This window comes from Canis lupus, chromosome 15 (assembly GCF_003254725.2).
Source record: "Canis lupus dingo isolate Sandy chromosome 15, ASM325472v2, whole genome shotgun sequence".
In the NCBI taxonomy this organism is placed as follows: domain Eukaryota; kingdom Metazoa; phylum Chordata; class Mammalia; order Carnivora; family Canidae; genus Canis; species Canis lupus.
In genome coordinates this window covers 23,682,320-23,708,632 of record NC_064257.1, presented here as the reverse complement: position 1 = coordinate 23,708,632, position 26,313 = coordinate 23,682,320, and the positions used below count along the sequence as shown (strand labels likewise).

General features: G+C 34.2%; 1 protein-coding gene across 1 annotated transcript in view; it reads left to right on the top strand.

The window, feature by feature from the left end:
• The window catches only part of PPFIA2 (PTPRF interacting protein alpha 2), a 473,118-nt gene that overhangs the window by 275,125 nt on the left and 171,680 nt on the right, over positions 1 to 26,313 (top strand). The window contains 3 exon segments of the mRNA XM_025438989.3: positions 7,781 to 7,882; positions 18,709 to 18,873; positions 24,757 to 24,831. Of these exon segments, the coding sequence (XP_025294774.3) occupies positions 7,781 to 7,882; positions 18,709 to 18,873; positions 24,757 to 24,831 (342 nt within the window).

Sequence of the window (26,313 nt, the reverse complement as noted above, 5' to 3'; positions counted from 1 at the left end):
TAACCATCGATTTGTTCTTTATAGTCAAGAGTCTGTGTTTTGGTTGTTTTCTCTTTCTCCCCCCCTTTGTTCACTGTTTTGTTTCTTAAATTCCACATATGAATGAAATCATATGGTATTTGTCTTTCTCTGATTGGCTTATCTTGCTTAGCATTATACTCTGGCTCCAGCCATATTGTTGCAAATGGCAAGATTTCATTCTTTTTTACTTCTGAATAAAATTCCATTGTGTATATATACCATACATTCTCTATCCATTCATCTATTGATGAACACTTGGGCTCCTTCCATAGTTTGGCTCCTGTAAATAATTCTGCAGTAACCATGGGGGTGCATATATCCCTTTAAATTAGTGTTTTTGTATTCTTAGTGTGAATACATAGTAGTGTGATCCTGGTTCCTAGGGCAGTTCTATTTTTAATTTTTTCTATACTGTCTTCCACAGTGGCCACACCAGTTTGCATTTGCACCAACAGTGCACAAAAGGGTTCCTTTTTTTCCTCTACATCCTTACCAATGACTTGTTGTTTCTTGAGTTTTTTACTTTAGCCATTCTGACAGGTCTAAGATGATATCTCATTGTGGTTTTGATTTGTGTTCCCCTGATGATAAATGCTGTTGAACACCTTTTTATGTGTCTGCTGGCCATCTGTATGGTCTTCTTTGGAGAAATGTCTATTCATATCTTCTGCCCATTTTTAAATTGGATTATTTGATTTGGGGGGTATTGAGTTGTGTATGTTCTTTATATATTTTGGACGCTCATCCTTTATTGGATATGTCATTTGCAAATATCTTCTCCCATTTGGTAAGTTGTCTTTTAATTTTGTTGGTTGTTTCTTTTGCTGTGCAGAGGCTTTTTTTATTTTGATATAGTAGCAATAGTTTATTTTTGCTTTATATCTTAAAGGAATTAATCTACATGGTGAGTTGAATTAGTTTTGAGACTGATTGATATAGCTAGAAATGATTCACTCTTTTTTTAAAAGATTTTATTTCTTCATTCATGAGAGACACAGAGAAAGAGGCAGAGACACAGGCAGAGGGAGAAGCAGGCCTCCTGTGGGGAGCCTGATGTGGGACTCAATCTCAGGACCCGAGGATCATGATCTGAGCCATAGGCAGACACTCAACCACTGAGCCACCCAGGCATCCCAAAATGATTCACTCTTGAGTATAAGTTGCTTGAATGATGAATGCTTAAATGCTTATAACCTATTGAGAGCAAAAACTTTGACTTGCTTCCTTTTTTATCATCTATCTAGCACTTAGAATAGCGTCAATATACAGGGAGTGCTCATAGGAATGTGTGTGTGTGTGTGTGTGCACATGTGTGTGTGCATGTGTGTGTGTGTTGGGTGCATGAGTACTTATTAGGAAAGAGCAGTATGTTCTCTTTGGTCTGAGAATACTTACATGGCACTCTGTTTCCTGACCACTCTTTAAAATTCCAAGAAAAAAATAGAGTAGGGAAAGTCATTTTGGTCCTGGGGAAAAGTAGGAATTTGGGCAGACTATGGTTGGGAAAGAAAATGATTGGTCTGAAAAGTTATTGAATCTGGCTTGCGGCTGGTAACTGATCTACTACTCCTGTGTCAGTGACTCAAAGCAAACTCAGCTCTTCCTATAGACTCCTTTGAATTCAGAAATGGTGGAGTATGAATGAAGTTTTCTTCTAACATTTATCTTTGCTGTCTCAGCTTCTGAAAATACTCTGTGTTCCATATTGTGTTCTCTCTTTCTTACCTTCTTCACTCAAAATTATACTTTTGAAATCTTTCCATGTTGCTATAAGAAGATCTAGCCTATTTGTTCTGCCCTTTGCGCAATATTCTATTATGTGCATGTGCTATATTTAATTCCCCCATTTTCTATAGATGGAAACCCAGGTTGTTCCCAATTCTTGGCCACAACCCCAACTTTCCTCACAATCTCTGATATTCTAATGCCTATAGTACAGTTCCAAAGGCATATATTTTTCCAAACATGCCTTTTTGCCAAGGGCAAAATATATAGCATACATGAATTTTCCTAAATTCATTTGGCTATAGATTTTTTTTCTGAGAATCTTATAGAGATACAGTTCTATAGACTATAGTTTGGGAAACTAGAGAAATAACATAGATTAAATATATATTTTTGACACTGAATAAGACAATATAACCAATGAACAAATGATAAATCTAAGTACATGAATCATTGGGAACAATAGTACCACTTTATATATATGCAACAAAACATAATAGACAATAATGCCGTTGCTATGTAGAATATGGCACAGGATAATATTTTAGATGTAGACAAAAATAACTGCTACAAAGTAAAAAGGATATCAGACATACTGTATGTGGAGCAAATTCTAAAAATCTCACTCAGAAAAAGAAATAACTACCCAATTATTGTTTTGGTATTAAAATTTAAAAGCTTAGGGAAAATGAACTATTCATTTATTGTTATAACAAAGATTCATTGCGTATAATTTGTCAGGAACTATGCTAAATCCTAAGGATATAAAAATAAACAAGATAACAACCTTGCATTAAAGGATCATACTGCTACTTGGAGGAGATGAAAACATAATTCAATTATTTTAAAAATAATTCAGTAAATGCATGAATAGATTTTGGACAAGGTACTGTAGAACATTAATAATGCAAACTGGTAATGTAAATATAAATTAGGGGGTGTCTCAGTCGGTTAAATATCCGATTCTTGATCTCAGCTCAGATCATGATCTCGGGGTCATGAGATCAAGCCCGTTGTCAGGCTCCGGCTCTGCACATCATCTGCTTAAGATTCTCTCTCTCTCCTTCTCTCTCTGCCCCTCCCTCTGCTCACTCTATTTCTCTCTAGATAAATAAGTAAAACTTTTAAAAATAAATAAGTAAATTTAGTTAGGCAGAGAGAATGTGGAAGGAATAAGAGATAGTATGTGAATGAAAGAAATAGAAGAGAGATGAGGAAATGGAAAGATGGAAATTGAAACAGGAAAGGAAAATCTGTGGTAGTTGCAAAAGACATCTTCTGAGAAGGAAGCTTTACAGGGTCAGAGTCACCTGTAAATTAGCAATGTCTCTAAGTGGGTAGACTAAAAAGTTAAATGTGTCACTTTAGCGATGGGTTTTGAGTGACGAAAATCCCTAATGTGCCTCAAATGTGATTTCTGAAAGATCTATGAGATCAAGTGTAGCAACTATGTTATCTTTAGGTCTTCAACACCTAGCAGTGGGTCTGAAATGTCGTAGGCGCCCAATAAATGTTGTATGGATGGATGGATAGAAAGGATGATAAGATTGTATCAATTGATACTGTTAAGAAATTTGATGATTTTGCTTTTTCAGACAAAAGGAGGCAATGTTGTAGAAATTACAGAGTTTTGAAATCAGGGTGGATTATTTTTAGCTATGTGACTGACCTTGAGCAAGTTATTATCCCTGATAAGCTTCAACATCCTCATCTGAGAAATAGGGAAAAGATTAGGTAATTCACATAAAATGCCAAGCTCAGGGCAGAGCAAAGTGGCTCCTCCTCAAAAGGGTAATTGCCATTGTTTGATGAGAAATAGAGTGAACTAATTATAAAAGGGCCATATTTTAGATAGTTTGAATTTTGAAAGTTAAAGTCTGTTATATTTGGTATGTTTGAAAGTAAGAAGCTCTGAAAAGTTTTGTGAGCTTGAGAAAGATACGATTTTTACAGACTGAAAGAGGAACAAATTGGAAAAGGAAAGTCTGTGGTCGGAAGGGAAAAACAACAAATTGTTATCACCTGTACCACTGACTGACTACCTAACATTGGGCAAATCTCTTACCTTCTCTAGGCCTCAGTACGATTTTTTTTTAAGACTTTATATTCTTAGAGCAGTTTTAGGTTTCTACCAAAATTGAGGAGAAGATACAGAGATTGCCCATATGCCCTCCGCCTCCCCATATGTACAGCCTCCCCTATTATAAACACCCCCCATCAAAGTGATGCATCCATTACAGTTGAGGAGCCTACACTGCCACCACTTTACCACCCAAAGTTGGCAGCTCGCATTACCCTTGGTGATTATTCCACTCTTGATGTTACACATTCTGTGGGTTTAGACAAATATGTAATGACCGTTATCCAACATTTTTCCATGCAGAGCATTTTCACTGCCCTCAAAATCCCCTGCACTCCACCTATTCATTGCTCTCCCCCAACCTAACCCTTGTTACTCACTGAAATCCATAGTTTGGCCTTTGTCATGTGGCTGGAATCATGCCATATAGAACCTTCCAGAATAGCTTCTTTCACTTAGTAGTATGCATTTAGGTTTCCTTCATGTCTTTTCCTGTCTTGCTGGCTCGTTTCTTTTCAACATTGAATAATATTCTATAGTCTGGGTGTACCAAAGTTTATCCATTCACCTATTGAAAGTCATCTGGTTTCTTTCAGGTTTTGGCAATTATGAATAAAGCCCTTATAAAGGTCCGTGTGCATGTTTATGTGCGGACATAGTTTTTCATTCCTTTGGGCAAATGCCAAGGAATGGAATTGCTAGATTATATGATAAGAGTATATAGTTTTATTTAGTGTTATTCTAGTATTTGTTATAGAGTTTTATTATGATTAATGAGATAATAAATATAAATTGCCTGGCAGTGGGACACCTGGGTGGCTCAGCAGTTGGGCATCTGCCTTCAGTTGATGGTATGATCCCAGCATCACAGGATCGAGTCCCATGTCAGGCTCCCTGCATGGAGCCTGCTTCTCCCTCTGCCTGTGTCTCTGCCTCTTTCTCTCTCTCTCTCTCTCTCTGTCTCTCTCTCTCTCTGTCTCTCATGAATAAATAAATAAAATCTTTTAAAAAAATAAATAAATTGCCAGGCAGAATGCCTGCCATATTGTAAGGGCTGAATCAGTGTTAATTATATTTGGTGTTATTAACATCTCATAAAAGATATATAAAACTCAGGTCATTTTAACAGTAAGGATGGAGAAGTAGATACAGAAAGAGAAATATCAAAGGAAAGTGTACAAACATTTGATGAGTAACTCTGTATGAGGTATCTGCCTCTATGGCAGTACCAGATACACAGAATGTGCTTGTCTAATTCTTGTTGCTCTGCGTGGAAGACACACTTTGCCTTCGGCCTCCTAGTTCCCCATACTTCCTTTGGACTAATTAAGGATAACACAGGTGAATGTAAGTAATGGTTATCCAATGCTTCAGATAAGAAAAAAAAGTACTGCTGAGTACACTCCAAATCTGAATCATACAAATGTGATGAATAGATAGGATCAATCAAATGGTAGAAAGCAAAGACACTACTGGACAAGCGTTCTGGAAAACCATATTCACAGTCTAACTCACTGTGTATGGGTTGTGAACTTCATGAACTTGGACTTGAGTCTTAGTATTTCAGTTTCCTCAGCCATCAAATGGGAGTGAGACACCCCCATGGGTTATTTAGAGAGAAAGAGGAGATAAAAAATGTCAGCGTAGTGCCTGAAATTTTCTAGGAAGTTAATAAATTTAAAGTTAATCTTAATAGATGGAGACACCAAAAAGCTTGCTCATATTCAGTTCCATGATAACAAATAAAAAATCCAAAGTCATCTATCACCCATAACATCATGACCAATTTCTGTCCTTGGTTTTGAATCTATGATTATTTCAGTGCGCTTATATTCTCTGTGTTCTAAGCATTAAAGAATATTTCTTGATTGTAGAGAGTTTTGATGATAAAAATACATAGGAGGAAGAAAAAAAAAGCACCAAAGCTCACCTATTATTTTAATACCTGGAAATACCTCATGTTATAATTCTGAAATATTTCCTCTGATATTTTATCTGAAATATTTCCTTTGGATATTTTATCTTTCTGTAGATAGTAAGCTAAATCTCTAGAAAGATAGGCCTAAATATAAGTTTTTAAAAACTGTTCTGATGTCAAATATAGATTTGATTTGATTTTGTCTATAATATTCATAAGTATAGGATTACTTTTAAATGCTTATATGTTAACAATATATAATACAGCATCATCATTTTCTTCCTTTCTCCAGCAAAATTCTGCTGTTTTTATAAAGTTTTGCTTTTTATGAAAATGTTTATTGTTTTCTACTTGTTGCTTATTTCCATTCTCCGCTAAGTAATATGCTCAGAGACTATCAACAACATTTAAGCAGGCAGCAATCAGGAGAGAAAACATTTTTCTGTATAATGCCAGCCTAAATGTAACAATGAACTCTTTCATCTTCATTCTAAGCACTAAGTCTACTCTGAGGTCTTTGAAGTACCCATTTGGGCTAAAGCCACTGAGAAAGAAACTCAGCAAAATAAGTGGTTTGAAGCAAACAAAAATATAAACCCTAAACCTTTCCCAGCTTTGCATAATCATCATATTGATTTACTTTTGACTATATTTGCCTTTATAGAGGTTAGGTTAACCAAAACTGTCTCACTGATTTTCATTTTTATTTTTGATCTTCTGACAGTACTTTCTCAGCATGGAGCTGTTTTCCCAAATATTTAAATATTTGACAAGCATCAGTTTTACTACTGAAAATCACTTAAATGATTTAAAGATAATCATAATGATAACAAAGACCTCTTTACTACTTTTCAAAATCATTTTAAAATGGTATTTTCTTATAAATTGGAGTAGCCAAATAATTAAGTGAGTTTCTTGATTTTCTTTTATGTAATCTTTACTGTGTCTAAACTCTGCTTCATGGTAAAAATACCGAGATCACACAATTTCTGATCCTATTTTGAGGAAGCTATTGAAGAGTCCTCCAAATTGTCATTTGTCACACAGAGAGAAGATTACTCCAGAACCATCAATATTTTTTATAGCACCATGATCCATTTTCATTTACTGAAAATAAATACTATGGATGTCTTAGACATTGAGATTGTAGCAGTGAAGTCAAATAAAGTCCTAGTTCACATGGAACTTATGTTTCAGAGGGAAAGGCTGAGCAAGGCATAAATTTGCTGGATGATGTTATTAACTCTTAGATATTTATTATTTAGTAATAAATAATAAATGTAAGAGGAAGATTCTCTTCTCTCATCTTGTTAACATATAAATGAACTTCTTAATCTCTAAATAGCACATTTAGTAGGATTTTTTTGTGGTTGTTGTTAGTAGTGGTTTGGTTTGGTTTTGAGCGTTTTTTTTTTTTTTTTGATGATTTAGTATGCTCAGTCTGAACATTGTTGAATAGGAATGAAAGTATAAGATTTTTGTTGTTCACAAAATTAGCCACATTTCAATAATTCTGTATTATTAGTATATTGTCAATCTTAATTTCAATGTGATGTATCTGATACATTTTGAAACATATTATATTCACTTACCTAAATAACATATTATAATAAAATGTGAATGTTGAACATCATGGTTTAGTATTTTCTGACTATTGGAATCAAATTGATTTAATAACAGAAATATATATGTAAGCCAGTCATTGAAGTTATTATTCCCATTTTTTTTACATTCAAGTTTATATTTTTACTTTTTTTTATTCCTGTGGAAAACATTTTATTTTAAATATCTGAAATAGGTATCCCTGGGTGGTGCAGCGGTTTGGCGCCTGCCTTTGGCCCAGGGCGCGATCCTGGAGACCCGGGATCGAGTCCCACCTCAGGCTCCTGGTGCATGGAGCCTGCTTCTCCCTCTGCCTGTGTCTCTGCACCTCTCTCTCTCTCTGTGACTATCATAAAATAAATAAATAAATAAATAAATAAATAAATAAATAAATAACTGAAATATATCTTAAAATATATTTATTCCTTTTTCAGGAATTTGCTGCACTGACAAAAGAATTAAACGCCTGTAGGGAGCAACTTCTAGAAAAGGAAGAAGAAATTTCTGAACTTAAAGCTGAAAGAAACAACACTAGAGTGAGTATAAAAGTGCCTCTGCTTGGAATCGATTCCATATACAGTTCAATGCCTTATCTCTTGTACACTTATAAAAACACAAACATTTAAAAACTTGAGGAAGACCTCAGGCGTACACCAACTCATGGTCTGTTACTTAAAGTCATGGAGAATATTCTATAAAACTCAAAACAGGAAGTCCAGAGACCTAAATTACAGTCTCAGCTTCTAAATCATTATGCTTGCCTTAGAAAATGTTTTTATTCCTTCTGGCCTTTGCTTCCCTTGACTTGGAAAGAAGGACTGGATCTCAATTGTTAGTTTCAAACTCTCAAAATGTTGTATTGGAATAGAATGCCCATATTTCAGAGGCTGGATGTGGGCAGAGGAGGAGAGGCTCGAGAGGGTATGAGTTTCTGTGATGGGGTGATATGAGGGTTTGGCACTGGTTCTCACCTATTTCAAACGTATAAAACCACTGAAGCAGAACTCTCCTAATTAAACAAGGCCAGCTTTTTTATTTCAGAAGATTGAGGAGATTTCTATTTCTGATGTTCTGATTTCATGATTTTGATGGTTTACTATCTTCTGCTCTTGGAAAACCCCTATATTCTTTCAGTCTCATGCCCTGTGATATTCAAGTCCAGAATTTGATCAAAGATCCTGTATTTTCTCATTCAGAAGAAAAAGTCCCTAAATTTCATAAAATGTATAAATCACCAGATCACCTATAACTGAGAATAGTTTCTCTCCTAAAAGAATGTGGAGGAGAAAACTATATATCCACTCTCACGTGGAAATATATTTCCATTTCAACATGAAGTGGATGAAAAGTAATTTCAGTGTATTGTGCAGATTAATGCTAAAAAGTGAGAAAGTGAGGTATAATTAATAGTGTATTCATTTTATGCTTGATCTTGGAGAGTAATAAAAAAACAATAGCTCCAAAAACAATGAGCTTATGCCTTTAAGGAAAAGTACCATTGTATGCATAATGGTTTTATGATTGAAATCAATTTATCTCTTTATTCATCAGTCTTATTTTATGGTAAAGAGAATTCATACAGGGCAGCCGGGTAGCTCAGCAGTTTAGTGCCTGCCTTCAGCCCAGGGGGTGATCCTGGAGACCCGGGATCGAGTCCCATGTCAGACTCCCTGCATGGAGCCTGCTTCTCCCTCTGCCTGTGTCTCTGCCTCTCTCTCTCTCTCTCTCTCTCTCTCTCTCTCTCTGTCTCTCATGAATAAATAAATAAAACCTTAAAAAAAGAGAGAGAGAGAGAATTCACACAGTATACACACAAGGAATTGGTTTTCATTGAGACTTTGATGAGACAGTCATATGGACTGCCTCAAATAGAACATAACAAGGACAGTTTAGATCATGTTATCAGGTGTCAGATGAATTTTTTTTTCTATTTCTTTCTCACTTTGATATTTTCCCACCCTTGAGTTTTTAACTTACACATTTTTCATGCAAATTTAAAGTTTATTTCTGCCATGAGATTTATTCTGCTCCATTTCACTATATTTTCCATTTTAATGCTTTAGGCTACATTCCCTGATGTAGCACAGTACAGCCAAATGTAAAAGTAGGATCAGGAAGCTGAACATGGAAGGAAATGTAAACTTCTTGGTAGACTTTCAACTAATTCTCATATTTAAAATGCAGCAGAAACTCTAACCGTGTATTTCTCTTTTATACAACTTTTTAAAATTTTTTTATAGCCCTTTACTCCTTTCTAATGCCCTATGAGGAACATGTTATAATTATTCCCATTTTACAGATGAGGTAACTGCTCAGAAAAAGGAAGATAACTTGCTTGAAGTTACATAGTAAATAATTAGAAGAGAAAAGGGATTTGAAAGCTAAGGCAGTCTAAGTCCAGAGCTTGTGTGTGCTCTTAGTCATGAGGCCATTAGCACAATTACTCAAATTAGATCCATGGAGGGGTACCCGGGTAGCCCAATCACTTAAGTGTCCAACTCTTGATTTTGGCTGAGCTCATGATCTCAGGGTCATGGGATTGAGCCCCACATCAGGGTCCTCACTCAGTGTCTGCTTGAGGTTCTCTCTCTCCCTCTGGCCTCCCCACCTCATTTGTATGTGTTCTCTCTCAAATAAATAAATCTTAAAAAAAAAAAGTTAGATCCATGGAAAACTCCAAGATTTACAACAGTTCAGGGAAGACTTTACCCTAAAAGTAAACCATTGCAGTATGGAGTGCATCATTCCTTCCTGACCATGACTAATTTCAGAGAACTAGGAGATTTGGCAGCAGCATCCAACAATCTTCATCATATTACACTCCATAGGGCCCAGAAGTACCTGTGGCTGTTGCACCTGCAGACAATCCTTGGGGGGTTAGAAGCAGTGAGGCAAGCTGTACTTGCAATACCTCTTCAGGGTCAAAGTGAGAAAGATACAGATACTAAGTTCCATTAGGGTAATGGAAAGTGAAGCCATTGATTTTAAACATGACTTTAAACATGAATAATAGGGCAGCCCAAGTGGCTCAGCAGTTTGGCGCCACCTTTGGTCCAGGGTGTGGTCCTGGAGACCCAGGATCGAGTCCCGTGTCGGGTTCCCTGCCTGGAATGGAGCCTGCTTCTCCCTCTGCCTTTGTCTGTGCCTCTCTCTCTCTCTCTCTTTCTCTGTGTGTGTGTGTCTCTCATGAATAAATAAATAAAATTTTAAAAAATAATAATAAAAAACATGAATAATAGGTACTTTGAAAACATGAATAAGAGCGGAAAACATTTTTCCACCCTTCTTAAAGTAGTTCTGTGGAGGATTTTTGTTGTTGATTAGGGAAAAATAGGGAAATAGATTTATGAAAACGTCTTTGTACAAATTTTCAATTATACAATAACTTCCTAAATTTCATAACCACCTGTCACCCTCTCCATCACACAAAAAAAATATCTAGGGCTAAAAATCAGACATACGTTCTCTCCTATCCCATAGTGCCCTCTTAACTTTGCTAAATATAATACTTTTTATAGATTTATATAATAGTTTCTCCTTCTCCATGTTCTGGGTTTTTTTCTTGCTATAAACACCTACTTATTAGCCATAGAGAAAGAGCAACAAGGTAGTATTTCCTTCTCACACCTAAAGAAAATTTGATTGGTGTTATATTGTGAGGAAGTTTAAAGTAGAAGTGAGTGTCTTAATTTCCAGGTTTCTTATACCTGTGACTTTCCATGTTGACGAGTTAACATATGCTCATGAGTTGAGATAAATACAAGACAGTCCACAAAGAGAACATAAGAGATTAAAGTATTTGTGATAATTTTGAGCATCATCAAAAACAATAGATGAGACAGGACTCTACTGAATAATATTTGAATGAATTATATCTTCTCCAAATAAAAAATAGAAGTTTCAGAGAGAGTTCAATGAATGCAGTTTATCTATAAGTTAATAATGATAAAACGATAATAGCTAACATTAATTTACATGTGAAATGTTTCTCTTAATGTTTTGTATGTTTAACCCACTTTATCCTTACAGCAATCACATTATCCCCATTTAACTGATGGGAAAACTAGCATATAAATAGTTTGTCTCAGGCCATGCAGCTTATAAGTAACATTCCTAGGGAATCTACTCCTCAGCCTAACCACAGGCCATGTATTTAAGAGATCATATGCTTAAAGTCACTTGCAAACTGTAAGTGATACAAAGGATTGTGTATAGGGAAGAGCAGAGTTTCTTTATTATTTTGTAGTTCAATTCTAATGTTCAGTAATTGATTTTATATCATTGTGTGCAAAGTATTTTGAGGTATTTATTCTGATGTCAGAGCTGAAAGTTGTGGTCATTTATCATTTTGCCACTATAGTGTTACTATAGTAACACGGGATCCCCAGCTCAAAAATATGAATGAATGAGAGAAATGAAAGTATCACTAAATTCAGCTGCCTCAAATAATTAAATTGAGGACATCTAAATAAAATCATAATAAAATAATAATGATATTATTAATGATTTTTAAAAGATTTTATTTATTCATGAGAGACACAGAGAGAGAGGCAGAGACACAGGCAGAGGGAGAAACAGGCTCCATGCAGGGAGCCCGATGCAGGACTCAATCCTGGATCTTCAGGATCAGGCCTTGGGCTGAAGGTGGCGCTAAACCCCTGAGCTACCCAGGCTGCCCTATTATTAATGATTGTACAGAAATAGAAATTTCAAAAATATTCAAAAAGCTTTATTGTTTAATATTTTCACACTGATAAAAGTGTAGACAAAAATGATTAAACAAAATTTGTTATTTCTAAAACTTCTCTCACAATACTTAGGCAAATTTGTGTATAGAAAATAATTTATTCCTTCCATTTTTTCAGCATACTCAAATCATCTGCTAAACCTTACCATGTTTTGGCCAAATTAATTAATGAAGAGGAGAAAGGAAACCAGAATATTAAACTAGTTCTTGTTTCTTAATATAAGAGTGGAGAATTTTTATTGTTTTGGAACTGTTTTAACTATTTTTGTGGCTATAGATCTCAAAGAATGCTTTATATTATTGGTAGTATTTTAGAAAGTAGCTATTGTGTGACTTTGAAGAAGTTATAAGGCGCCCCTGGGTGGCTTAGTTGGTTAAGCATCCGACCTTTGATTCTGGCTCAGGTCATGATCTCAGAGTCATGATATCTACGAAGAGCCCTGCAGTGAGCCCGGCATCAGGCTCTGCAGTCAGTGTGGAGTCTGCTTGAGACTCTCTGTCACTCTCTCTCTCTCTACACATTCCCCCTGCTCACACTGTGTCCCTCTCTAAATATATAAATAAAATCTTTAAAGGAAAGAAAAAAAAGTTAGACTTCAAGAGCCAGTCTTAATATCTATTTTAAATAATAAAGCTATAATTTCCCCTTAGAGGTCATCAACTAAAAGACTTAATGGTCCTTAATTTAAGCTAAAGACTTAATTTGAAGCATTCTTTATCATGCCTTTACTTATGTTTTCAGCCAAGAAATTATATGGACTTTTAAATACAATCAAACACTTGTCATTACTAAAGGGAAGTTTCCCATTCTTGACAAACCTCTGTCTACACTAGTTAATAAAATCCCTCCAAACATATTTTCTCAGTGAGTGGAAAGCACAGTTCAACTGAGAAAGAAAGACCCTTGCAGCTGAAGGCAGGTGAAGATAAATGTGCACGTATGTTTAGATGCAAGTGTACGTGTATCTGAAAGTGCTCTGAGAGGGTATGATAAAGAGAAGGGGGCCTAAGGACACATGCCCTCCCAACAGTTATTGCATCCTGGGATTCAAACATTTACATAGGACCATAGGGGATTGTAAACAGCATTTGAGAGTATGGCTGTGTTGTGTGGCCATATTACAGCAGCCGAATTCGTGTACAGACCAGAATATGTGTCTGCTTGAATGCCATTTGTGGTTGAAAATAATTGCACACGGGTTATGTTGAATTCAAATTTAAATAGAAGTTGTATAATTTTCAAAATTTAGTTCAAAAATTTCTAATGATGCAATATGTACATATGCATATATGATACATTTATATATATGTGAATATATATGTACACATACATATATATAGGCTGTGGTCACTTAAAATGAATTCTAACATAGGATTATTAGTGGCCATTTATGTAGTCCCTGCAATCCTTTGAAAACACCAAAGAGAGTGCCTTCTGCAAGACTTAGTAAATATTAGACAAAAGTGCAGCTCCTGGCAAAGGTGTAAAATTAGTAGATTGTCAGTGTTATCTTCGTGAGTTCCTCTTTATTCTTCATTTATTTTAATTTATAAGCTTAGAAGCCAGAGATAGATGCTAGATCTGAGTAATTTGGCCACATTCTCTAGGTTAGATAACTTACATTTATCTTACTTCGATTTGACAAGTGAGTATTAAGCATATATTCTATTGAATATTTTCCTAAGTACTGAGGCGTATTCAGGATAAGTTAAATTGTTGAGCCCTTAAGAAGTCGGCGTTATATTATTATAAGAACACGTTATTTGGTTGTTATTTTACATATATGTTTTATATTATATACATATTTAATATATACTATCCTAATTGCATAAAACAGGACAGCTTAACTGTTTTAATCAAGAAGTCATTAATTAAGGAATAGAAGAAATCTCCAAACCTAGCTTCCAGTCACAATGGATAGGACCATATTTCTTAGCCTTGTGAGTTTTCCTTACATTCACAGTTCCAGAAATGTGCAGTCTCTGCTACTACCTGTGACAAGGAAATGGATCCCATGTCTTGCACGTTTCCTCACTTGGCTCCCTTTACAGTCTGTCTAGTGTGAGTGGCTCTGGTTGGCTGACTCTTAAGTCACATGTCTGCCACCTAGTGGTTAACCATACCAGAGAAATTTTGTTTGTTTGTTTCCAATATCGAGAAGATGACATTCAGTATGCAGCTTGGAGCTGGAGCCCGAGCTACAAAGATGGAGCATATGTTCAAAAGATTTTGGATAACCACAAATACCAAGTCTCCACTGCAACCTAAATTTTATTATACTCTTTTCTTTAAAAAAAAGATTTTATTTATTTATTTATTTATTTATTTATTTATTTATTTATTTAGGAGAGAGAGAGCACAAGTAAGGTGAGGGGCTGAGGGAGAGGCTGACTCTCCACTGAGCAGGGACCCCGATATGGGCCTCAATCCCCAGACTCCAGGGTCATGACCTGAGCTGAAGGCAGACACTTAACCAACTGAGCCACCCAGGCAACCCTATACACTCTTTTCATATTAAAATTCTAAACAGCAGCAATACTAACATGTATCTACCCAACAATACAACTATACTTCTTACACAAAAACAAAATCACCTTTTCTCAAAAAAGAAGGTGAATGTATCCAGTTACATGACCAGGGTTCTTCCATATGTATATTCTTACTCTTATTAAATCTCAATCATCTCTTAGTATTCTGTAAGCCATGGACTACTTTAAATGTTGATTAGAATCAAACTCCCAATATAAAATATAGTAAAGGGGGGGAATAATTGAATATACATTATGTATATAACAAAAAATAAAGATCCTCTCTTCTCCAAGTGGTCAAAAAGTCTGACTGGCGATTATAAATTCCAATTCTGACCCTTGATTCCTGGACTTTTGTATCTGGACCAATATGTGTTCATTCATCACTAACTCTAAGTGTATGCTAACTTCAGGAGGATAACATTTCAACCTAGCAATGTGTTATCTCCAAGCAAGAATTAAGATAGACTCTTCTGTGGATCACTTAACCATTCCATAGGCTCACCTGCTTCTGACTGATGTGATAGCATGGTGAAAGCAGGGCTGGGAACATCCATGAATTGCATTACTCTTTTCACTGTAAAATGTGTTTTTTGTTTTTTGGGTGGGTTTTTTTGTTTTTGTTTTGTTTTGTTTGGGTTTATTTATTTATTTATTTACTTGGTCAGGAGTAGTGTTATACATGATAATAAGACTATAAGCAAAAATCTGATAAGATGGTATTGTTAGTAGAAGCAGAGCCATTAGAGAAGGCAAATCATATCCATAAAAAAAGCATTTACTACATTAAGAAACGACAGCACCCCCCCCCTTGATGGAAGGGATTTGATATAATCTACTCGCCTCACAGTGACTGACTGGTCTTTAGGTATAGTGTATCACGAAAGAAGTTCAAGATTGATGACTGCAGCTAGTTGCTTGGCCATTCATCAGCCTTAATGGCGAGAAGCCCATTTTGCGAGATCAATAAATAACTTCCATCCCTGAAGCCCTGGTCACTTTTTTGTGCCCATTGAACAAATATTGTGGGGGCCAGAGAAAAAAAGGTTGATATCAAAAAGGTGAATCATTTCTGTCTGTGAGATTATCAAAAAACCTCTGCAACAGTGGGTCCCAAAGAGTTAGTCCCACTTCAGAGGCAGCATCCAAGAAAATTCGGTATTCTCTTTCCCTCAGTACTGTTGACAGGCTAAATGGTTGCAGATGCTTTTTAAAAAGGTCTTCTGATTACCTACTGCTTCCTAGCAAACCACCCCCAAATTTAATGTCACAAATGACATTTTGCTGTACTCACAGATTCTGTGGGTCAGAGATTCAAAAAGGGCATAACATTTGGGCTCCCAGCTCTGACGACTTGATGGCTAGTGACACTGATGTGCTGGTCAGTGATTTTTTTTTTTTTTTTACCAAAAAAAAATTTTTCAAAAGTAGTAATCTATCTAGTGTTTGGAATTTCTATGGTGTAAATACTCCCATTGTAGCTGATTTCAAGCTCCCATCATGATGTCACTAAATGCAGAGCTGGGAAACGACGCACGGTTGGGAAGCAGTTTATATTACTTCTACCGTTCAAATACAATAGAAGTAAACAGCCCAAGGAACATAGGATATTTAGGAATTTTATTATAAACTTGGAATTTAGTAAAAATAATTAGGAAGCAGTACATTTTAAGTATTATCTTTTTAAAATATTTTTATATAACTTCAGCTTTAAAGAAAACTGTTTTAGTCCGTGACTCACAAAAATCCTGAACATGAACCATCCACTCTTAACAAGTTTGTATGAGCCAGCTTTAGCATACCATTCGCAGGGATAACTCGAATATCTGGACTCCGAAAGGTCTACTTGGGAGCAGTCTGTTTCACATAAATTATAAGGCTTTGTATGAACTTAACCCTGTTTGTCTGATGTTGGTCTTTCTTTGACAAACTTTGCTCTAAGCATATGACTCTGCTTCTGGTTCCTCAATATGCCAACCCTTTGCCTTTGCTGTACCCTCTGCCCAGAGTCCTTCATCTGGCTCCTCATTTGGCCAGCTTTTTCTCATTCTTTAAGTTTCATTTTAATTATCACGCTCTCAATGAAACATGTGCTTACTGGCTCTGTGCAGAGTAGGTCTCTCCTCTTTTCACCTCCCGTAACTCTTTATTTCAGGGTTAAGTTCACACAGAATCCCATTACCTATGTACCTATCTGAAACAGCTTGAATTTAACTAATGCATGTGTGTATCTGTAGAATTCAAGACAGTAGAACACCAGGAATATAATCAGAAATTGATAAGAGGAAGGTTCTCTGAAAATACTGCGTCATCTTCATACTGAAGAACTATTAGTATCGTTTTCACCCTTAAATATGATCCCTACCTACTGATCTATATACATGTAGGATTTCAGATATTTGTGTCCTTTTGTGCCAACGCATGGCAGTTTTCTAATACTTTGAACCGTAATTGGTGATGGTGAATAGAGAGAGATTAATTTATTAAGGGCTAAGAAAGGTGATACTAATATGTAACACTGAATCTTTTATTTATTCATTTGAGAGAGAGAGAGAGAGAGAGAGAGAGAGAGAGAGAAGCACACACGCAAGGGCAGGGGCAGAGGGAGAGGGAAAAACAGACTCCCCACTGAGCAGGGAGCCCACCAGGGGACTGAGATCTTGACCTGACCTGAAGGCAGATGCTTAACGGACTATAAGCCACCCAGGCGCCCCTGTGACACTGATTCTAACAATGACATTGTGAAAACCAAAAATGTTCACTGTTTTGGAAATGTAAGCTTTAGGAAAAATGCTGCAATTTTTTTTTCTTCTTTCCATCTCAGTACCTTATATCTGCTTTTTTCTTTTTTGTTTGAGTAACTTCTGCTTTATTTTATATAGACACCATTTGTAAGCCTATGTTTTTCACTATCCTTTTGAAAATCTCTCCTACAAAACTTCCTGGTCATGTATTGTTGTTTACTGGCAAAATTTCAATAACGGAGACATTAAACCAGCAGGGTTTTTTTTTCATATATCTTTGTTTTTAGCAGCAAAACTCTCTTATTAAACAAAACAAATGTGAAGCCTCAATTCGTAAAACATTTAAAAGTAAAATTTCCTTAGGAAATGTTGGAACAGACTGAAAAACTGTTCATTGGACTTTGCCCTGATCTCTGTTATGGCTTCAGAGGCTACTCTGGGTGAATGTAGGTTCAAGAGTAGATAGTTTAAAAAGCATGCCCTTTGACCTCTTCCCCAAATGATTATTGCAAATCTCAGTTGCTGCATTCCAGTTGGCTGCATATATTTTTCTATTATGTAACCTAAGAATTAATTGTGAATAAAATCATTAGTGATTTTCACTATAATCGTTAGAGCATGTGATTACAACTATCACTATAATCACTACACAAATGTGATTATCACTATAATCGCATTCAAAGCCACATGATAATGACACTCATTTCCTTTAATGTAACAGGTTTTTAAAAAGACTTTATTTATTTATTTATGAGAGACACAGAGACCAAGGCAGAGATATATCTATCTCCCTCCTGCAGAGGGAGAAGCAGGCTCCTGGAGGGGAGGCTGATGTGGGACTCGATCCCGGGACTCTGGAACCACACCCTGAGCCAAAGGCAGATGCTCAACCGCTGAGCCACCCAGACATCCCTAATGCAACAATTATAAATGACCAAATGTAAATTAAAATGGTTTTGACTTTTAATACCTTTTTCTTAACAAAATCATCATGCATTGTGCAATGTTCTTTAATAATTATTCTATTTGTGCCTATTTTGTGTTCTATTTTACTGAATTCATGCTGAAATTATTAAATTTTCTAAAAGAATGAATAATTTACATTGCTTAAATGAGTAATTTGTTATATGATAGAAATGTGACTTACTTTAATGTAATTTATGAACCCTGATTTAGAATCAGATCTGTGCTTCTTTGCTGCTACCTGTGATAAAAATCTGAGGTTATCATTAGCTACTTTGCAATTCTGCAATCTTTTAAGGTAGAAGTCATGAGTATTAGTAACTTGTATTCATAAGGTAATTACATTTGGTATAATTACATTTTCTCTTAAACCCAATAGCTGTTACTGGAGCACTTGGAATGCCTCGTGTCACGACATGAAAGGTCACTCAGAATGACAGTGGTAAAACGGCAAGCCCAGTCCCCCTCAGGGGTATCCAGTGAAGTTGAGGTTCTCAAGGCACTGAAATCTTTGTTTGAACACCACAAGGCCTTGGATGAAAAGGTATAGTATTGATAAAGGATTTTCCAATCTTATGTGTCAATTATACCTCAGTCAAGCTGAAACGTAAAAATAAAATAAAATAAAATAAAATAAACTTTATCTACTGATTTAAAAAAGTTCTAGTATTGACAAAGGGTTTCAGACTTCACTGTGCTTTTGTCATCAGCATCAAGCTCCTTGTCTTCATCCAATGACTCAGCTGATTCCTGACGTAAATCAGTACAGAGAAACACATTCGAATTCTAAGAATATCATTTTTTAAATGCAACTGGATTATTGTGTGTATGTTGGTAATAGTCATAACCATGTTTTTTTATTGCCACTGAATCTATGGCTTATCAAGTTATGCTTTTATTATGGTGCTTTATGGTCCCAGTCCAGATGGCCATTTGAAATTTAATGTTGTCATTCAGTCTCCTGCTCTCTTCCTCTCTCTTTCTGTACTCCCACCCCCTCTGTGAAATGCATGTCTAGGTGCCAACACAGGACCACTAACTGACAATTTAACGTATCTTAGGTATACATTGGATGTACTCTAACCTTTGGAGATTTATATTAGAAGCATACATTTTTTTTAGATCTCTAATATCTTAGCTGTGAATATACATTTTGAAGAGTCTCCACATAGAACAGCGTAAGGTATTAGTGGAAAACCTGCCGTAGGTCTTTTTAAAAGTAGCGGTAAGCTTCTCTTAGCTGTAACTCAAATAACTTCTACTGACATAAATAAGCCAATATGATGATAAATCCTCTCGAGATTAGTAAGGCTTATGACATGATTTTAATTTTGTGAAATGTTAAAGAATTAACTTTTAAAAATTAATAAAGCTTTAAGATTTTGTAGAGCGGGAATTGGGGCACTTTATTAGAAATACCTGACAAGTTCTGAGTATTAAACTCCAAATGAGGGCTTAGTACTCAGTTATATCTAGGTTTTGAGCATGCAGACACTTGCACTCTAGTTAATATTTATGTACATATATACTTTTATCATTGGTCTTTCAGATGTTCTTAAAGCAGGGGATTATGGGAAGTATGTGCAAAAGGATAACTATAATTCTATATTCCAGATTATTGAGTAGAAATTGTAGCTTATTTTTCCATTTTAGCTGGAAGAGGCAAGTAGTTTATGAATAATATTGAATAAAACAGAAATTGATATCATATAAAGATCCTTGATAAATATAACATCAAATCAATATATTTAACACTTAGCTTCATATTCCCTTTCTTATTACAAAAGTACATTGCTAAGAATTTGGAAGACTTTATATTTATGGAATATCTATTATCTGTAGAACAGTTATTTGGCCACACAAAAATAGATGATATTCTCCTTACAACCAAGGAGTTCAAAGTTAGTGCTAGAGATTCATATGTTAATAACAGGTAGTATTAAGAAACAATATGTACAATGCAATATGGAATAGCAGAAAAGGTTGTGACTAAGTCCGCTTGAGAGAGTGATGAAAAAATTCAAGAATGTCTTCACAGAGGGAATGACATTTGGTCTGAATATTAAAGAATGTGTAAGAGATTTTAAAGCATACTCGTAAAGATAACTCTGAGCACCAAGATCAATATGTAAAAGAGCATGGCTTTTCCAGAAAAAAGGTAATAGTTTTAAATGGCTTGAATGAAAATACTTGAGGATGTATGATTTTAGATTTCCCTATAAACATTCCCACATCACTTGAGTGATGCTTTTATGAAAGAATGGTTGTAAGTCAATAAACAACATTCAAGACAAATAACCTGATGAATGTGAGTACATTTAAGAAGAAAATAGTTGTTGTTTAACTGAGAATCTAGAAATAATTTACTGTAGACATTGAGTGAGTTTAGCATAACTAAATGAAGCATTTTACACTCTTGACTCTAGGGTATAATCGTATTTACTAGCTCACTAGAAGTGCCATGGACATTGGTGAGTTCAGGGCAACTGAACTGTTTATCAGCTAAGTAGTGCAGACAATCTAAAGAAAAAGTATTATGAGCTTGGATTCTGTAGTTGGACAGATATGGACAAGTGACTTAACTTCTCTATGCATCTGTTTCCTCTTCTTTTGAATGAATAGAGTAATAGTACATACCTCAGAGAATTGTCATGAGGATTAAGTGAAATCTGACATCAAAACTCCTAGCCAGTACTTAGCATATGTCAAGTGCTCATTAAATGTTAATGAATAGTACTATTAATGTGAGTAAATTTCAGCATTTGATAAAGCTTTCAAACTAAGGATAGTTATTGGAATCAGTTTTGATCCACATTTTTGTTTTAAATAACATTTTATTTAGTTAGTGAGGGATTAATCTGTGCCTTCATAGACAGTTTCCCTAAGAAGAGCTCACAGCCACTCAAGAGGATAGGGAAGGTGGGGGACAAATCACAACATTCGAATTTAACTACTATGGATATCATGTTATAATATATAGAGATGATTAGAATAAGATGCAATTAACCATGTCTTGAGGACAAGACACTACCAACTTTACCACAGAGGGTAAAGTTACACATGAAGAAGTAATAAAGTGTAAAAAATTGAGCATAGATGTGGACAATCACAATGACTAGCAATCTTCATTATTAATGTCCTTATTCATATATCCACTGAAATGGAGGATCAAATTTCCACAATTAGCTAAGACCAACAGCAATTTTGATATCACTCTCCAATAGGTTTATCAATTTCATGGGCTGGAGGAAATGAGAGATATACATGTGTTTTGCAATCATTCAGATTTCATTGACTATTTTTTTTTCTTTAAAAGACATATGGATATGCCTGGGGAATATAAGCAAAAAAAAAAAAAAAAAAAAAAAAAAGAAAGAAAGAAAACAGCCCAGTAAATATATATGCACTCCACATATATTATATATTTGTATGATTGGCTATCACACTGCCAAAACGATTTGAACTTCTGGTCTAAGGAGATTTCTTTACAATGTTTTCTATTATGGGAATGATCATTCCAAAATGAAACCACCTTACTTTTAATTTGGAATGTATGCTTCTTCCACCAGAGTTCCTCTTTATCCTGAGATGCATTTGTTATTTTTAGGGACTTATTTTGTTTTAAATCCTCAGGGATAAAATGTAAGTAGCCTTGGAACAGCTTTAGGGGAAAAGATTCTTGAATTATTTTGAAGAAATATACATTATGAAGAAAACTGATGTAACAGATGAAATTAGAAATAAAAAATTCCAGGTGTACATAAATATTTTGGAGCTTATACTATAGCTCTGTAAATAGCGATATATATTAACTTAAAGACTGCACAGACAATAGATTAATTGAACGTGGTTAAATAGTAAAAAAATCAGAAAAGGTAGAGAGCTAAAGCTATCAATTGTGTTCTTATATTTAGGAAAAAATTAAAATTATAATTTGTCATGGCATATCAATCATATCTAGATAGCTCCACAAGACCACTAAATAATAATTATTATTTATACTAATTAAAATTTATCCTCATATAAATAAAGCACTGGTATCATGTGGTATTGATAATTACAGCACCAGTTTTTACATTTATAGTTAGTTCAAAATATATTCAGAAATTATTTTCTTGTAAAGACAGCTTTAGGTTCATCACTTTGTGGGTAATATAATCTCAGGCTGTAGATACCACTCTAAATTTATTGAAGAGTGATTCTATTTTCAAATTGCTTTATGAGCTTAATGATTTTTACTCATCGGAGGCTCAATATCATGAGAATAAAAATACTTAACTTGTGGTAAATAGGAACCAGTTTAGAACAATTTCTATGATTATCAGTATAGCAGAGTCAGAAAGATATTTTAACCTACAAATAGCCTGGTTTCAACCATTTTTTATATGATTTGAATGACTCTTTTAGAAACATTCCAATGTATCAGTATATCTTAAAATAGGACACCTTTACCTCTTCACAGCAACCTAAATGTGATCTGATCAATGTCGCATACGGTGAGATCGTTAAGTTAGAGTGGTTCATAGTGCTCTTCTCATCCACTAGGATTCTTAGACCTTTCTCACTCAAAACACCCATATTTTTTAGTTGGTATTTTAGGAAGTGGGCATAAAACTTTACAACATCCCTGTTAAATATCAAGCATATCTACTAAGATTTTTTATTGATACCTGCATTCCACATATCAGCAATCCTTATTTTCAGCCTTCAGGATATTTACTGCTTTTGCATCTATTCCAGCTGCTCCTAAAAAAGTATTCCCCAGGTCAAATCATCAAAGATTTCCTTTCAAGTAGCTCTTGTTCAGTTATTAATGAGCATTAGTTTCATGCATTTTAATGAACAATTATTTGTCTAACAGCACTGGTACCTGGCAGTCCATCTAGCATGCCTAAATATCAGAAAAGATCCTGTGTAATTATCTTTGATATCAAATATCAATTAATATGTTACTAATTTCCAGAGAATTTAGGCATAACTAAGTATAATTAATATTAAACTCCTCTTGGACAGTTATTCTTTCTTCTTCAAGATATATTTCAGCAATTAAGTACACCCAGCCACCTGAATATGTATCAGTTTTCATTGTACAGCAAAAGAATATGATTGAGATTTTTAATAAATTTTCTAATTAAATTCTAGATTAATATGATATTAATTTTTAATTAATTAATAATATGTATTTTTGGCTTTATTGTCTGTTTACTAATTGGAAAATAATGTTATAATTCAACATTAAAATTGTTATGTAAGTTTTTTAAATACATTTTATATATTTAACCTATATTATTTAGTAATAATTAATTAAACTATATTACTTAACCTATATATTATATTTTCAGTTAAATCATATTTTTTAAAAGGAAACTGTGATTCATTAAACTATACTATCAATGAATTAATACAATTAGAATTTATAAAAATACAATATTGTATTAAAATACATGTTAACTGTACAAATAATGTAACATTCCCATGTGAAAAAAAATCATTATTAACTTATAATCAAAAAATCACCAGGGATTGCATCTCAGTTTGAAGCTATGAATTTTGTTGATTCTTTTCTAAGGAGAATTAAGCTGCAGTAGACATTCATTTTAATTCAGTCAAATTTCTTCTGAATTTCTTAAATTTCTTACATGATAAAAAAATATGTCTTTTTAAATATGTGTAATATGCAACATATCTAAAGATTTGAACATATAATAACTAAATCAATTTTAGAACTTCTTTTTTTTAATTTTAGAAGTTCTAAGAAAGCAAGAATTAAAAAACTACTTTGAATTTCATTTATGTATGAAACATTTGCAAATCACAATTATTTTCAGATCATAATTACCTTCAAACAATGTGCAGAGTTTTTGGTTTTACAAATATATTGGCTTAACCTTTGGTATGAGTAAGCTAGTTAGGAATTCCAGAGTAAGCAACACTTTCCAATCCCTCAGTAACAATATAGACCTCTTACTAATACAAAATGTATGAGCAATGGACAACATTTTTCGGGTTCTGAGAATCCTTTACGAAGTTATTCATGCCAAATGAAGCTCATGTATTATTTTTTCAAAAGTAGAACTTTTTTTGCCTATGTCTCATCAGTAAGTCTATTTTACAGATGAATTCATAATCTGCTTTTGAACTTGCCTCCACTTACTATGAGTGAGAATTAAGAACAAGCAGGTCTATCTCCAACCCCATTGGAAATCCTGCCTTTGGAACACTAAAATGACTTGCTTATAAGGAAATCCCTTGATATAGTGATGCTATAAGGTGACAATGTATTCATAGTATTAATGAGCACTTCGGGCTCTAAAGACTTTAATAATTTGCCAAATGTGACTGTCTCTGATAATGATGTTGATGGATTCAGCACAGTTTAACATGTATGGGATGTACATTACTGCACATATTTTGGTTTTTCTTCTAGGTAAGGGAGCGACTGAGGGTTTCTTTAGAAAGAGTCTCTGCACTGGAAGAAGAACTAGCTGCTGCTAATCAGGAGGTAACATACCAAACTTTCTCCTCTTTTGAGGTGCAATATCACTAACATTATAGCCCTTGTGTTTCACATCACTTTTATTAAAACTGTCACAAAAAATAAATGACATTCTGTATATGCCACTGAACAAGCTCTGTTGAAACTAGTTGCCAGAGTCATATTTCTGATTTCTGGTGATTCAGATCTGTCACTAAGAGATGAAAAGAAAATTACCAAGAACTAGCAACAAAGGGGCTTAGAAAGATTGCAGTCAGAATACTTGTCCTTTCAAAAAGTACAACACAGCTTCAAAATTGGAAAACATGTCAAATATCTGGTAAACTTAGAAAATGTCACAAATGAAGTTAACTCCTTGGAGATATAAATATACTTCCCTTAAGGTTATTATTCTTATCTTCTAAAAGCATCATGCCCATGTTTAGTGGCATCATTAATCTACTTCTCTTGCTCTCATTCCTGACTAAAGTATAATAACCATCTTTATTACCAGATTTAAAGAGTTATTTTTTTTCTTTAGAAAAATTTACCTTTTGGTTATTAGTACACAAATGAACTAGGGCCATTAGATCAGATATATAGAGATACATAGATAGATAAAATAATACATTAAAAAGATATAAAATACATGAAAAATAATTTGTGTAGGCCACCAAAATAGCCCGATCTCTCCCTCTCTCTCTCTCTCTCTCTCTCTTTCTCTCCCATTTACTTATAAGGCTACCCTTTTCTCCAGAAATTTATTTCAGTGATATAAATATTGCTATTGCTAGTAGTAGACATACTAAAATAATCCTACAAAATCTTAGTTTTAGATAATTAAATATGTGAGAAGCTAATGCTATTAATTGTAAATACTATCAAGGCATTCTTATTAAAATAATATTTGAATTTACATTTTACACACAAATACACATTTTTAAACCATGATAAAAATCTTGTCTAGTATAAATTACCTTGTTATTTAAAATAAGCTAGACCAATTAAACAAGTTTAAAGTTTCCCTTTGTTCTAGGTTTAACAATTTAAACCTTAGAAAAAGTGGTCTTTTAAATACAAGAAAAATGAATTCCATGTGAGCTAAATGCTAGCAGTGTTAAAAGCATAAATGGTGGCACAACAGTTTAAAAATAAATAGACAAAGATTTTTGGTGACCAGATCATCTTAGCAAACTTGATGACTATAGATAGATAGATGATAGATAGATAGATAGATAGATAGATAGATAGATAGATAGATAAAATAAATAAACCAAAAGGAAATAAAATATTTATACATCTTAATCATTATAGTAGAAGAAAACTTCTCAAATAATAGATAATGACAGGAAGGACTCAGTCTTTTTTTTAAAAAAAGAATAGATTTTACCAATAAAGTAAGTATATACATTCCTGGAATGTCCAAAAGGAAAATACTAAATGCTTAATTAATTTTTGTTTTATCATTGTTAATTTTGATTCTCATGTATGTTTAAAAGTACACTTATT